Source organism: Lepisosteus platostomus, chromosome 6 (genome assembly GCF_059453375.1).
Source record: "Lepisosteus platostomus isolate fLepPlt1 chromosome 6, fLepPlt1.hap1, whole genome shotgun sequence".
NCBI lineage: Eukaryota > Metazoa > Chordata > Actinopteri > Semionotiformes > Lepisosteidae > Lepisosteus > Lepisosteus platostomus.
In genome coordinates this window covers 24,030,919-24,045,860 of record NC_142616.1, presented here as the reverse complement: position 1 = coordinate 24,045,860, position 14,942 = coordinate 24,030,919, and the positions used below count along the sequence as shown (strand labels likewise).

Genomic DNA, 14,942 nt, shown 5'->3' with positions numbered 1-14,942 from the left:
GCAGCTAAACCCTTGACAATATGCGTTTGAAATTATTGAAATTAAATGAAGCCACCAACAGCAAAAAAAAGCTGTAGCTCTATCTTCTAATTAACCTTGTTCATTATTTCATTCTGCTCGAGCAATCACAGAACAGACTTAATTATGGCAACAGAAGAATAATGGCCCGTTTGCAATGCTGTGAGTAGATTTTACACAGGCTGATTAAAACTGGCCACTAAAACAGTCACTTAAACCCTGTTTAAATTACTGCAATTATACCATCTTAGCAATGGGTGATGGCTTCATTCCTACATTCTTTAACCATCTGACAGAAATACATTTTATAGAACTACAGCTGTAAACTATAAACTCACAAAACATTCTATATAGCATTTTTAAACTCCATTATTTCATAATTTAAGGATGTTACAGAAAGTCATTACTTGGGAGCTACTGAAGAAAGAACAAGATTTGGTGAATTAAATAGGAAACTATGCCGAATTTGAGGGCACAGCACATGGTCTGGGATTCCATAATGAGTAAAGTGCCCTCTGTATCCCATATGGACGGCACAGGTCATTTTCCTCAAGTGGAATTTACTGGCTTCCTCCTTTTGTTTTCATCAGAAGGCTGGGAAAGAATTTATGCGATCCTAATTCAACAGTATATTGGCAGAAAATATAAAAAACAGGTTGAACAACGATTTTCAAGCTGATTTTCCAATGTGACGACCTGGGTGCCAGACAGCACTTGAAGACAACCACAGACTACTTGAAAGTTTACCTTAGTGACGTCCTTTTGAGTCAAGGAGACAACAAGGATTAATGAATGAATGCTTTCCCCCAAAGGATGACAAACTTTAAACAACACTGTTCAGTCATTCCACCACGTGTCCAACAACATGGAGATACTTCATGGTCGTCACTCTGCTCCACAGCCACGTACCAAACTGACCTTGAGAACAACTACTCACAGTGACAGACACTGAAGCAATGTTACCTTTTCAGAAAGGATTGCTATGTGCTTAAGATGGACAGGCTACAGTATGCACAAAATAATCACTGATACTACCCTGATTTTTTTTTAATGTGGACTGTTCTTACCATTATCTTCTTCACATTTTTTAAGCTTAGCCTAACACTGTAAAATATAAGTGCAAAGACTTTACAACACTGACTGAAACTCATCGCTGAAAACTGTGGATGATGCATGAAAGATCTATGATTCAGTCACTTTCTTATTTTTCATCATGTGTAGAAATATGCTTAGCTACACGTAAGAGCTTAGCCAGTCATGAAAGTTGTTTTAAAGTTAATGTTACAGTACCAGAGAAAAGTGTCCGAACATGGCTTCTTTAAACAGATGCCCTTGCAGGTCTCCACAGATACAAGGCTTGCAACATCAGCACGATGGCAGAGGAATGAAAGGTATCTTAAGTGAAAAAGAACCAATAGAATCGGAGACGTATGTCTGACTCAGACTTATCAAACAGAATGATCAGCATCCCGGTCCCTACCCCCAACTTCCTAAAAAAGCAAGACGTAATTATTGCCACATTTGGCTTATTCAAATGCAAAGATGTATTATTGGCAAAAGTGCTTTTCGGCAAACATGAAAGATCAGTATCTTTCTCATACCTTCTTGACACTGCAGGACTTGCCATCTTGTTGCTATCCCCTACAATTTTAAAGGTATATGAAAACAGTAATTCAAGGGGTTAGATGGAGGTGGGCAGCCATACACTTCAGTGGAGAAAAAAGCCCAACTGACCAGTTCAATACTTTAAAATCCCTCACCTTTATGTGAGGATGGCCTTACTGCAACCTGGTGCAGTGCTCTAGTTCATAATGTGATGGACTTGTTTTCAGCTGGAAACGATAAGGAAGTAATGCATTTTCACCGCAAATGCAAAAACAGTATATGGTGCAATCTTACATTACAAGTGTGTCTGGGATTGCCCAACGGCAGCACACAATTGACTAAGCGGCCCTGAGGCTAGGAAAGGATCAGTTTGTTGGCCAGGGCTCTCCCAGCAGCCTCCTGGGTGTTTGCAGGGACACAGTGCAATTGTTGAGATCAGGCTTCTCCTCCTAAACCTGTGACACAGCGCTGCATTGCTCATGATGTTAAAAGAGAAGTGGCTCACAGGTGGGTATGTCCCAGGAGTCTGTCAGCACTTCTTCATTCTCTCTGCCCCGGATTTGAAAACCCGAGCTGAGATGTGAAAAACACACAATTGAGTAATTCCAAATCAGGTGAGTGTATAACCCTAAATCTAAAAAAATCCACTGTGGATGAACAACCGACATGATCTAGCAGAGATTTCTGCAACGTCTGAGCCCAAACTCAATAAGCAGATTCTCCTTGCCTAGGAACAAGTAAGGGTTTATTGCATGCTGAAAAGAAACACAACATTTCAGCTGTGGAGCCTTCTGAACCCAAAGAAAGCTCCACAGCAGAAACATTGTGGGTTTTTTTTTATTTTCAGCATGGAATAAACCTATAACTTGTTCCTTTGGAGCCTATGCATGCTGACGCAGCTCCCTACTTGAACTACTTCTCCTTGCCTACTCAGCCTCAACCCTGGAACACTGGAAGGCCATGATCCGTCGCCCCCCCACAGCATACCGAGGCTAACAGCCAGACAACACTGACGAGAACACTGGTGCCACTGCATTGAATTCTATAAAAGTAAGCAACAGGATTTTAAAATTCATTCTATATCTTAATGGAAAACAAAGCAGAGATGCCAAGACAGAAATTATAGTGATCTCCTTTTTGTTCTGCTAAGGTCCCTGCAGGTAAAACTTGGTACAGCAAGGCACAATTTGGAAGTGCAGAGATATTACAGTAATCCAATAAAGATAAAATAAAGGCATGGACTATTTATCCTTCAGTAAATAAATAGAACAAATCATTTTTCCAACATCTTTTAGTCTATTTGATAAAATCATACTTTTCTAATCTTGTGTATCTAAACTTTGAGCCCACAATAAGATTTCTCAGTATTCTCAGATTAGCTAATCATGAGCTACTCTAATCAAGGCAGTTTCTGTACTGAAGCAAAACCCAGAAAAAAGCTCACAAATATTGTTGGCGTTCAGGAATGTAACTCTAAAAACACATGTGGACCTTTGCAAGAAATCAAAGACTGGAAATGGGTCTAAAGGTATAAAGGTATCACTTTTTGGTTCTTAAAGAAGCCAAAAGGTTGTTTTCTTTTAAGAAGGCACTAACCAGGACAAGGTCTGGAGGTTAGCGCTATTCCATTTTCAGTCACCAAATCATCATCCCAAGAATATCATTACACAGATGACTATGGACATCCTTCAGAAATATCACTGGAGTACGATCTAATGTACTAGTTGGTTATTTAATTTGCATCTCTGGGGCTGCAGTGTGCAGCAGTTTTACATATAGTAGAAGGTTAGGGTTCTGCATCCTGTGAACTAAAGAAAATTATGAAATCACCGTTTCCACTAGACACAGCCGGTGTATTTTATCCAGAAATCCACTTGGCATCAGAAAACCACTTTTTGCGTGTATTCCAGAAGCATAAGGCTGAGGGAGAGACAACACCCTGGTCTAGCTGCCAGCACAAACACTAAAGACAGCAGTGTGGGCAAGTGGTGAGGGCTCCGGACATTCCGGTCTTTTAACCCCAGCCTGAGACCAAGACAGCAATCAATGTAGCCAGCAGGACTTTTTAAGTGGGGAGCAACCTCAAGCATCCAGCAAAAAGTCATGCAAGTAAGGTAGGAACAAGCATGCAGAGGAACCCCAGTCTGACATCCAACTCATGATTTCAGAGGCAGAACTAAATTCCACTCCGCCGTGCCGCCCCCTTGGGGAATGTGTTCTCTTGGCAGCCATTGCAAGTAATTAAGGAATGCTTCACACTCTGAAGGTGGGAATCTTGAATAACTGACAGCTAAAATGTCAAATATACCAACTAAACTGTTGTTGAGGAAAGCATCTTTTTATTTTCCTCTATCCTTAATTGCTTGGAGAAATAAGCTCACCTTGCTGATTTTACAGGATCGTTATACCTCAACAAAGATTGTGTTACAGTTGAAAAGTAATTCTGCATCTTCCCACTTACGTTCCACTTTCCAAAAGTTTATTTGACAGATGTCACTGCTAATACAAAGAGAATGCCATTCACGTAGGACTGATTTAGTCTTAACTGGGGCAACAGAATTAAGAGCTGTTGTTCAAAGGTAGTCATCAGCAGAAATATTGCACTGGAACCGGTTAAGTGGAATTTTCTGATCATTTCAGAAAAGCTTCTTACATCTGATCATAAAAAGCATTTAGCTTTGAATCGGCTTCACTGCGAACATTTAACTACCAACCATGAGAAACCTGTCCCAATTAGTAGATAACAGACATGTATTCAGCAAAGTCTGATAGGGGAAAAAAAATGATACGGTCTAGAAGGGCAATCAAGGTTTTAATTAATTACATAATTTGAACACTGGTAAAAAAAAAACTGAGCCAGCCTTAAAAAAAATCTCCCATCAGGACTGAAGGGGAATGAAATCCGTATAGGAGTTATTTCCAGCTGAAAAGGCTGCAGTGACTGACCTGACGTTCTCTGGCCTCAGTTTGTCCAGCACCATGTCGATCAGGTCCGGCCTGAAGTCCTCCAGCAGGTACTCCGCTGCCAGCACCTCCTCCAAGGGGTAATACTGAAACACCAGCCACACTGTCACTGGGGGTTTACTTGGGGGAAACTGCAAACCTTTGCACACTCTATAGGCGCACACATCACAAGTCAGACGTGAAATACATTTCCATTTTAGAAAAAAAGACGGCACAATTTGACATTTTCCCTGTGCCCATTTCTTAATTTTCAAGCATGACAGAAAGTCTTTTAAAGATCTTGCTCAACAATACTCTGATGCAAAGTGTCAGCTGAGCCCACAATCATTTTTCTGAATGCTCAATCGGTTATATTTATTTCTGAAATGTGTATTCCCAGGCTAGCTTATGTGCAAGGCCATAAATCGCTGTAGCATTCTGGTCCACCATTTAAATACATTTTTTCATCTTTTTTGAATCAGCAAGGGAGGTTCAAATACAGAAAGCAATGACACAAAAAGAAATATTACATAAGCGTCAACCTACATGCAACAAACCAGCGATTTTAGAAGTGTATCCACGAGGTCTCTCCTTATCTTTGAACCTGAAGGCCACTGTATTCAAATCCTGAAAAGAACACACAGAAAACACTGTAATGAAATGTCACTACACGAATGAAGAGATCAAATGGATCATACCCTTTTACTGACAGGCAGAAAAATAAAATCACACAGTAATCCATTTAATGATGAAAGACTGAATTTTTCTGCAAAAGACTTGAATAATGTTTACAAGTTTAGATTAGGTTGCTGAAAAGTCTTCTGTCACCGGTGAAAAGATCAGGACAGTATTCCATTTTATCAGTGGGATTATTTCAGAATGTACCTTGCACTCCTGGAAAACCCATTCCTGTGGGCCTTCAGTGCGAAGCTTCTGAATGTACTGGAACATGTGGAGAATGATATCCTCAACGTGCACTGGGCAATCAGAAAAAGAGAAACAGTGCTTTACAACTCTCAAGGACAAGGCAAGTCTTCAGAAATGCAATGGGGACAAAGCCTCTTGGGATACTTACAAAGGCCCTCTTCAGTCAGATCCACATTGATGATAAAGAACATGAAGCCCTTCGCTCCCTCCTTCTGACCTCCTACGAGTGTATTCACCCAGCCTGTCACAAATTCAAGATTTCACACAGAAACGTAAGGGCCAACGTACGTACTGTAACTACAAACAAAATACAGGATACTGGATATTCACTGAAATCCAGTGCAGTTCAAGATGTTTAACATAGAGAGGCATCCCTACGTTTTTAATAAAAATGCAAATATTTCAAAAGGCACAGAAGGGCAGGAGAAAAGCCAGTCATTAAAAGGCATGTTCATTGTCTACTGATACTGTGGTTCTCATGTTTACAAACAGGCTGTAAGTATTGGTACTTAGACCCTGTTTCAAGGGCATTACAAGGAACAAAGTTATTATGTTAGACTTCACAGCACTTTGCTGCCTTTGGTGGTATCCTGTAATCTTTAATGTACTGCAAAGAAACATTTCTGGTGTTTTAAACTAAGAAATTTCACACAGTAAAGGAGTGAAACAGATTGGTTTTCTTCTTTTAGAAAACGGAGTGAGGTGTAACTTATAGCAATAAATATTTACTCTACAGCTGCAGTCCCGGAACGATAATATATTTTACTGTTCCACCTTGGATCCAGCCTCACACATACTGAGTGCTGACACTATACCAGGAAACAATACACAAATACATAGCAATAAATTAAGGTTTTTGCTCAAAGCTGTATAAAAGAACCTGTGAAGTCAATTATTCCTAAATATCCGATTTCCATCAGATGTCAATACATTTTTTTACTGTCCCCAGTTATCTTGCAGTAGAGAGCTCAACAAAAGGAAAAAGGGAATGCTGAATTGGACAGAATGTCTTTTCATAACTAAATCCATAAACACTTTCAGCAGCTGCTGTAGAAACCTAAGAAATGAAGGACGTTTGGCCATCCTGGATCTTTTTTTAACTTTGTAAAGCAGAACTATCCGTCAAACAGTCAGATGAGCGACCTCCTTAATTTTTGTTCCAAATAATGGATGGATCTACAGTTATGGAAGAACTGACACATAAGAGGTCAAAGTGGGCTAAAACTGGCAGATTAATATAATGCAGACACTGAACCCTAACCTCTTGGAAAGAGCATCCAGAAACATACAGTATAACAGATGTAAATGGGGATTACATTCATTGGCCAGGAAACAGAAATCTCTAAATGTTTCTTCAGATGATCTGGACAAAACTGTAGAGAAGTATCCCTGTTTATCCATGAGAAAGACTCTACTTGGTAGAAGTAGATGTGTCTGTTGGTGTGAAGTAAATGGAGATGCTGCTCTTTCACTTGCACTCTTACCTTTGGCTTTCAGCTCTGAGAGCAGGCTCCCAGGCCCCTCGTGTCCAATGAGGTGACCAAGGTAGTGCCCAGGGTTGGACTTGTAATATTTCTGAAGGTCTGGGATGGGAAAGGTGACGTACAGATTGCGTATATCCTTAATGGGCACCACCTTATAAAATTGCTGTAAAAACATATGAAGGTAGGTTTTAAAACAATCTGATTTCTAATATTTCTACTCCATGTCATATGGAAATACTTAAAACGCTACTCTGTAAATTAACACATATTTAATACCAGCAAAACCAATATGTTTTCTCTTGCCGATTACAATTTCACATCTCCTCTACCAGTAGCCTGTCAACCCCAGATGTTTAAACTGCCTTACAGATTCAACCACTTTTTGATCCACCAAAGGGTAAATCAGATTTTGACAGACACATAAGAAAAGTGTTGTTTACTCCATCACCATTGGTTAAGCTTTGGTGCTCCATAATGAAACAACCAGAAACACTGCAGCCAGTGCTAAAAATTAAATAGCACTGTCTACAAAATTCCCAAGGACTTCAACAATATAGTTAGAGTGTTTTCAAAGGTCAAGGCAAGAACTAATATTTGCTGATAATATACTGTAAAACCAAAAATGGATGGTGAATCACTTTGTGTTTTAAGGGAGGCTGTCCCATCAGCACTGATGTGGCAGTATTCTGATCTGGGCTTCACCCCCGTGGAGGAGAGCTGGTGAAAGTCTCTATCAGTCATACCCTTAGGTGCTCCTCTTGGAAAGGGTGCTCTGGAAATTCTGGGACAGGGACGCTTTTATTCTCTACTTCTGCAAACAGCTTCACTACCATGCTGGTCAACTCATCCAGGGACTCTGGTAAGAACAGAGAGAAAACAGGCCATCTGTTAAAACATCCGTCTTCGTCAAGTTGCTTTGAATATCCAGAACCCTTCTGGAAAATATTCAGAAAGCGCTGCATAGGTTAAACTGGAAAACAGGTCATTTAACATGTTTTGTTTTGTCTCTCGATACAAAAGTATAAGTCAATAAGTCACACGTTAGCCTACAAAAACCAACGTACAGTACAAGAGCTAAACCATAACACACAGCAAAATAAAATGTTAATGGTATTTCTTCGTAGCTAAGCTGATACAAAAATATCACAAACCAGCAAGAAAACTGCTGGACCAAATTTAGTGTTTGCTAATAGAGCAATGTTGGAAACAAAGCCATCATTGACTAATTTTTGCCAACAGTGGACTGTTAAATTTGTATTATGATCTAAAGTAAAGTCAATATGCTAGTGATACTACTTATTACATTGTAATCTCTGGTAGAAAACAATCCCACACTTCCTCTTAAAAATCAAAACCCTCACATATTAAACATTAATCTTAATCTTAGTTACCTTATTTTAAACCATCACATCAGTAAGGATTTCCAGAAAATAACTACACAGTTCTGGTGCACAGCTGATTTAACCAAAGCCAGAAAATGTACGCTGCAATTAAAGATGAGTGTCGAACCATTCATCAACTAAATTGGATTGGAGGCAAAAAATGTGTCTAATACAACATATTGTTTCAACACAGGTGTCAGATTAGTGTGACCTTGAGTGTGCATTGCATGAAATTAAATTCTGTGAAAAATATTTTCTTTTTTAAAACACATATTATAAAATGAAACCTAATGAGCTACCTGTGGATTTTTTTTATTCTGTATCTACAATTATGTATAAATCATGGCAAAGAGAAAAATATTAATATTATTTAGGACAAACTGGCTGACAACACAACAAGGTCCTCACATCTGATGAAGGCTCAACAGCTAACGAACATTCTGCTTTTCAGACTTAAATTAAGACATACTTTCAATAGGTCAAACACTTAAAGACACGTGGCTTTTAAATTGTAAATGAAATTAAAACAACATATTGAGAACCGTATGCACAAATGAAGGTTCTCTTCATATACAGAACCACTAGGGCAACAGATAAGACAAAGCCTGACAGTTAAGGGGACAAACATTAAAACACAAGAAGACTAAATTGAGCTGCCGACAGATGATGTGCTTTTATACCTCAAACAACCCAGGCATTCCCTTTTTGTAAGCTTTGGATCTTTCAGTGAAATATGAAAGTATGTCTCTGTACGAATCAAAAGTGAAAAACAACAAGGTTGGCTAATCTCATCCTATCAGATCAAAGACAATTTATGGTGAGCAGGTAATCAACATCAGTTGTCTAGGACTGCACTTTCCAGAAGTGTACCTGTCAAAATGACATCAAATAAAGCAAGAGAATAAACAGCTATGCTCCGCATCCTCTTCCATTAAAGTACTAATGAAATAAAAAAGTACTCTTTCCAGCCTCTGCCAGATGAGGTCTCTCCAGAGGAGTTTAACAAGTGGGCCAAACTAATTTCAAGGTTCATTTGGAATGTCAGGGAAGCAAGAATTAGATTTAAAACACTGTGATGAGCTGGGAATAAAGGTGGTTTGGCTTGCTGTGTGTTAAGACAGATTTTCATACTTCCCAGCTTTGATTCCCCTTATGTGGGCATGATCCAACTTACAAGGCAAAATGGAAAGATCTAAAATCTTCAGACAGACTTCCAGTACAGTCGATTTTTAGAAGAAAGAAATCCAACTTTTCCATAACACATTCCTGTATCCAGTGTTCATCCTGCAGGGTTTACCAGAATAGACTTGAGCACTGAAACGGGAAGAGCTCTTTACATGCTTCGCTATGCCAAACAATGACTTTGTAAAACAACACAGCCTAGATTAGAAGAGAGACATACCAGCAGTCCCTCTTTAGGTTTCTGAGCGCACATGCCTCTAAAAACAACCTGCTGTGCTCCCCTGGCGCTGGAATAAACTGCACAATCTCAAACACCATGGAATTCTTTCAATTTAAACAGCTGCCTTCCTGCACTCACCTCTGCCAAGCACACACAGGGCCATGAGGTTTGAGGAGTAGTACGTGGAGTGGAACTTAAGGAGCTCCTGCCGAATGTCTATGCCTTCTTTAGAGGGCCTGGTTTCCAGGGTTAATTTATTACCTGTTAAAAAAGGCAGAAAACCAAAGTAAAAATGATTTTTGTAGACACATTAATAAAGTAAGACATAATTGGCCTGCAGTATTTTAACGGAATAACACCAACACCGTTCTACATTGAGGAAGCATCCATATATAAAAAAGTCAAACAAAAACTAAACGCCAGCAGCCTGCAGACTATTACTCTTGAGATTACAACATGAAGGGCATTTCATTTTCTAAGCCCCTTTGTTAAAAACTGCAACATAAAGCAAAACAATGGCAGCTCAAAAGGAAATAGCACAGGAGATGCATCTTGGAAAATCAAGAATCAATTCACTCTGGCACTATATCTGAGCCACGGGTCTATCTACTCGTAGCATCTGGGCTGGCACCCCCGGCTTCCACCCATCTGAATATTTTAAAGTCCCCAAATAAAACCCAGCAAGAAGAACCCAGTCCAGGCTGAAATCTGGAATGAAAACAGCTTTGTCGGCAGAGTACAAATTACAAAGTAAAAAAGAAGAATGGGGGATTATTTAAGTCTTGTGCTATTACTGGAGTCGGCAGTGCTGTACAATGATCTGCCATTAGAAGCTGACCTAGCAATTCATTGACAGTCTCCTCGAATCAGCCTCACAATCCTCTGCTCAACACAGCAAGACTGGAGCCAAGAGGAGACTGTTTTTTGAAGATGCCAGCAGTCAATTTCATACATAGGAAAATAAGTGTGGCACGCATAAAACTGTTTGCCAGTAAAATATAACAGGAATATAGAGCATATACTCAGCTCCTATGTATTTTCTATTGTAAAATTTATATTTCAAAAAAGAAATAAAGTATATGTTGAATTTACATGTAATAAATAACACAAAACAAGAACTACTGTTTACAAACTAAAGGAATATGTTAATAATAAAGGGTCTCAATTCCACTTTATGTTCACTTTCCATTTAAATAACACAGTATAACGTTTGTTCTTTGTTGAAAAGCTCCAGGCTTAAGCGTTCATTTCCAAGCCTCTTGAAATATTATCGCTGTGGTGGTCACATGAAATGAGGCACTTTAGACTATCATTAACGCCGGCCTTACAGCTATAAATAACACACACTGAGCCGAGATGAGTATAAAGCTGAACAGATCGATAGAGCAGCAGAGGGTTTGTGCACAGAACTACAATGTATTCGGAGGATAGCCTACAAAAATGAGCAGAGCTGCAGGGGAGAAAAAAGAAATTCATGTTTAAATACACTTCAATCCCAGGCATCAGAAGGTACCAGAAGGGAAAAAGAAACCGATGCATTATTTAAGCAATTGTACTGCCGAGATCGGTTCTACAAAGGGTGCCTTCATCAAATTCCCTCAATCATGCAACATCCACTTTGTGATCAACTGTTTCATCACCTAATGTGACAGAAATCAGAAAAGAAAAGGCTAATCAGCTGGCCCGGGAGCTTTCGGGTTAATGAAATGAAGGGATGTTGAGAGGTTCAGCCGGTAAAGATGCTCTCCTCTACGATCGCGGGTTCAAACCAGCCGTGACAGAGCCCACAGGCAGTGGCGCGCAGACGGCCGATGGTTGCTGGGGCTGAGTTGGCATCAGTTGGCCGAGGCCTGTCTCGGCTGTCGGCAGCCCGGCACCCCCCAAAGCCGAGGAGGGCGCTCCAGAGCCTGGGACATGTGCAAAAGCGAGTGGCTCAAAGGCGGGAAGTGGGAGGGCTCTCCCTAGACTTCCTCCTTCTCCTCTCTCAGGGCTCACAGAGCCCCGCCGTCAAAATAATCACACAGCCGGCTAGTCCAGCTCAGGGGTTCAACACAAATTATTTGCAAATCATACATTCAGATTAAAAGAAAGATAATGACGGACAGAGTGCTCTTGGAATGAAAAAAAAAAAACAGTCTCTGTGTCATTTATTACTATTTAATTCATGTCAGGAAACAAAGGGCCTTAAACTTCACTAATAAACATGAAGAGATCAGGGACATTTCATCATTTAAATGATGAAACGGTAATTGAGATTTAAGATGACGATGCTTTTTAAATGACGTGAAAAACTTTGTATAGTAATGACTTTGAACAGTATGTTTTGGGAATTTGTTATTTCAGCTTGCCTACTCTTAGGAAACAGAGCAGTATAAACACAAACCCAGTGCTGCAGCCTCACAGTTTATATGGGTCCTGTGTCCTTTGTTTAAGGACAAAGTGCAACAATGAGTGCTAACATAATGTGCTGCTGCCACCTATAGGACAGCGTGTGTACCAACCTGTCAGCGCTCTTCTGCACTCGACCAAGCACAAAAAAACAGATCCAGGTTAACTAAAATACCTCGATGCACCTTTCCGTTTTTTTCACTGCACAAAGATAGCAGCGTGCAACCGTCGAATGCCTGACCTGTTCCAAATTTACTGAAAGGGTGGCTGGGATTGCCTGTAGCCTTCTCCAGCTGAAAGAGCCTCCAGGCGTCGTTCATCAGGTTCTTCTCATGTTCCGAGTCCACAGCATTCACTTCTCTGTCCTTGCAGCTCTCATCAAACAGGGGACACAGAAAAAACTGGGAAAACCTAAATACAGAAAGGAGGAGGTCTCATCAGGGCACCAGGTCTCTGCAACTCCACTTCAGTTTCCTACAGTATTACAGTTTGCTCCAACAGCATTCACACTGGCTTTTAGAGTTACTATAAGAATATAAGGAAGTTTGCAAATGAGAGGTCGTCAGCCAGCCCATCTAGCTGGTTAGTTTGTTTTTAGCAGCTTATTGATTCAAGTATCTCATCCAGCCATTTCTTGCAACAGGCCAAGGGATCAGCGTCAACAACATGGCTGGTCAGCTTGTTCACACATTTCACACTCCTGGGTAAAGAACAGCAATTGACACTAGTTCTCACTCAGGTGCAAAAGGTTCAGGGTTTCTAGCATCCGAGAATGAAAGGAGACATTGAAAAGATAAAAGGCAAAGCTGGTTTCCAGAATGTTTCCACTCCGTTTGAAAGATCTGCATGAAATTTGAATATTTGTTTTAATGGGTGTGGAGGATTTCAATAGTCTTTGTTATGGCTGGATATGTATAGGGTTTACAGTGTCTTACACTCAGAACTCTTAGACTGGGTAAATAAAGACAGACAAACAATACTTGTGTTGTAACTATTCTGTTGTATGAGGCACAACCTGTCACAGCGTTTCTTTGCCACACAAAACCACTGCCCCCATCAAGGGTTTGACACACGAAATCAACTACAAATTTTATATCTGACAACCTCATTGTTCACTTATACACAGCACTCTTGTGAGCACGTCACAAAAGCTTACAGATCCCACTTGCTACACATGCTAATGCACCAAGCTCTTACTAATGAGGAAAAATGCATGAAAGAATAAAGCACATAGAAATGTACCATGTATTTCACACTAAATGTTTATTTGACTTTTACAGGACTAAAAAAAGATATTGCTGCTCCAAATCCAGAGAAAAGTGACCTGATACATTTTTGTGCTTAAAGGAATGTCCTACTCTGACAGGCTAAAAGAACTGAATCATTTTAGTCTTAAGCAGACAAAACCATGAAGGGCCCAATTCAAGAAAATCGTTGACTAAGTAAACCCACCGGACTTCCTCAAAGTCAACAGTGTTGTTGAAGCTCATACCGGGGCTTCTGTCAAGAAATGGCATTTGGAGATCGTCAGATTAAAATAATAACCAGCAACTAAAAGAGCTGGATGGGCTAAAAACTTGTAATCTTTCGTATGTTCCTATGTCTATGAGTCTGATTTCCAGAACAGCAGTAAACGAAGTACCTTGGTTTAATGGACTTTGGCTTAAATAAACAAAATATGCTTAAGGGGAATTTTGTCTGTAAATCATAAATGCTGGACTTTCCCTGCAATAACAAGGAAATGGACAAATAATAAAATATTAAACAGGTATAAAATTCAAGAACATCAATGGTGCCCTTTAGGGGTAGGTTAATTGCTTACAATGAGTGTTGTTTCTGATTTGTGTGCTTTAGCAAATTTCATACAGTATATTTGCTCCACACAAAATAAAGAGCTTGTACTGTACATTTACGATAAAAAGGCACAGAAACAAATTTCAAAGAGAGTGTTGATTACAATTTTTAAAAAATTAGTTAAAAGATCCAGATAAAATAATAGCATATACAGTACAATATTTAGTTTTTTTCATATAATAGTGTGTTTTACGGTTGAAAAAACAGAATTTGTGATTAAACCAACATTTGGCAATAAGGGACAGCCCTCCCACCCATCCCCTCCTTAGTCTGTTAAACTGGTAAACTGGGGTTTACTGGACTAACAAAGAGTTTAATATGCAGAGCTGTTTTGGCCAAGCCCAGATGCTCTCTCCATGTAGGCAGAGCTTGGCTTGTCTTCAGAAACCTACTTAAATTTTAAAACCGCCTTGAGCTGCAAAGACAAGGCTACAAGTGAAATGGCAACAAAATCTAAATCAAAAGTAACAAGTAGAATCTACACACACAGTTTTTACTTACTGGACAGTGACCACACTTTGAACTAATTTTAATTAGTCTCTACAACAACATTCTCTTTTCTGTCAAGCAGTAGATGCATTCCACTGCTCACTCAGTTAATTGAAGATATGGATTAACTGTAACACATGGGTTTTTCACCATGGGTTCAAGGTTCAATTCTTCTGGTCATTTTATCTTTTGAATAATTTAAATTAATGGAAATAACCCCCCTTCTATCTGTACATTTATATACTGGGCAATATTAAACTGTACAATATTATTTTTAGACCAGGTGAGAGAAATGGCCTGACCACCAGCAGCAGCAGTGGCTGACTTTAACAAAGAAGCACAGGTTTGGAGAGTGTGAATGTCAAACAGGCCGCTTAAAAAAATATATGATGAATCATACATTATTGGCAAGTGCTGAATTTCAATCAACACAAACAAACGCATAACGTC

The 14,942-nt window shown here is 39.6% G+C and overlaps 1 protein-coding gene across 3 annotated transcripts in view; it reads right to left on the bottom strand.

The window, feature by feature from the left end:
- The window catches only part of ide (insulin-degrading enzyme), a 47,048-nt gene that overhangs the window by 23,518 nt on the left and 8,588 nt on the right, over nucleotides 1–14,942 (bottom strand). For all 3 annotated transcript variants that reach the window (XM_088634957.1, XM_088634956.1, XM_088634955.1), the window contains exons 4-11: nucleotides 12,391–12,560; nucleotides 9,900–10,022; nucleotides 7,721–7,833; nucleotides 6,978–7,140; nucleotides 5,642–5,734; nucleotides 5,452–5,543; nucleotides 5,113–5,193; nucleotides 4,570–4,673 (exon numbers count right to left, since the gene is read on the bottom strand). In XM_088634957.1, the coding sequence (XP_088491083.1) occupies nucleotides 4,570–4,673; nucleotides 5,113–5,193; nucleotides 5,452–5,543; nucleotides 5,642–5,734; nucleotides 6,978–7,140; nucleotides 7,721–7,833; nucleotides 9,900–10,022; nucleotides 12,391–12,560 (939 nt within the window). The remainder of the gene's footprint in view (nucleotides 1–4,569; nucleotides 4,674–5,112; nucleotides 5,194–5,451; nucleotides 5,544–5,641; nucleotides 5,735–6,977; nucleotides 7,141–7,720; nucleotides 7,834–9,899; nucleotides 10,023–12,390; nucleotides 12,561–14,942) is intronic.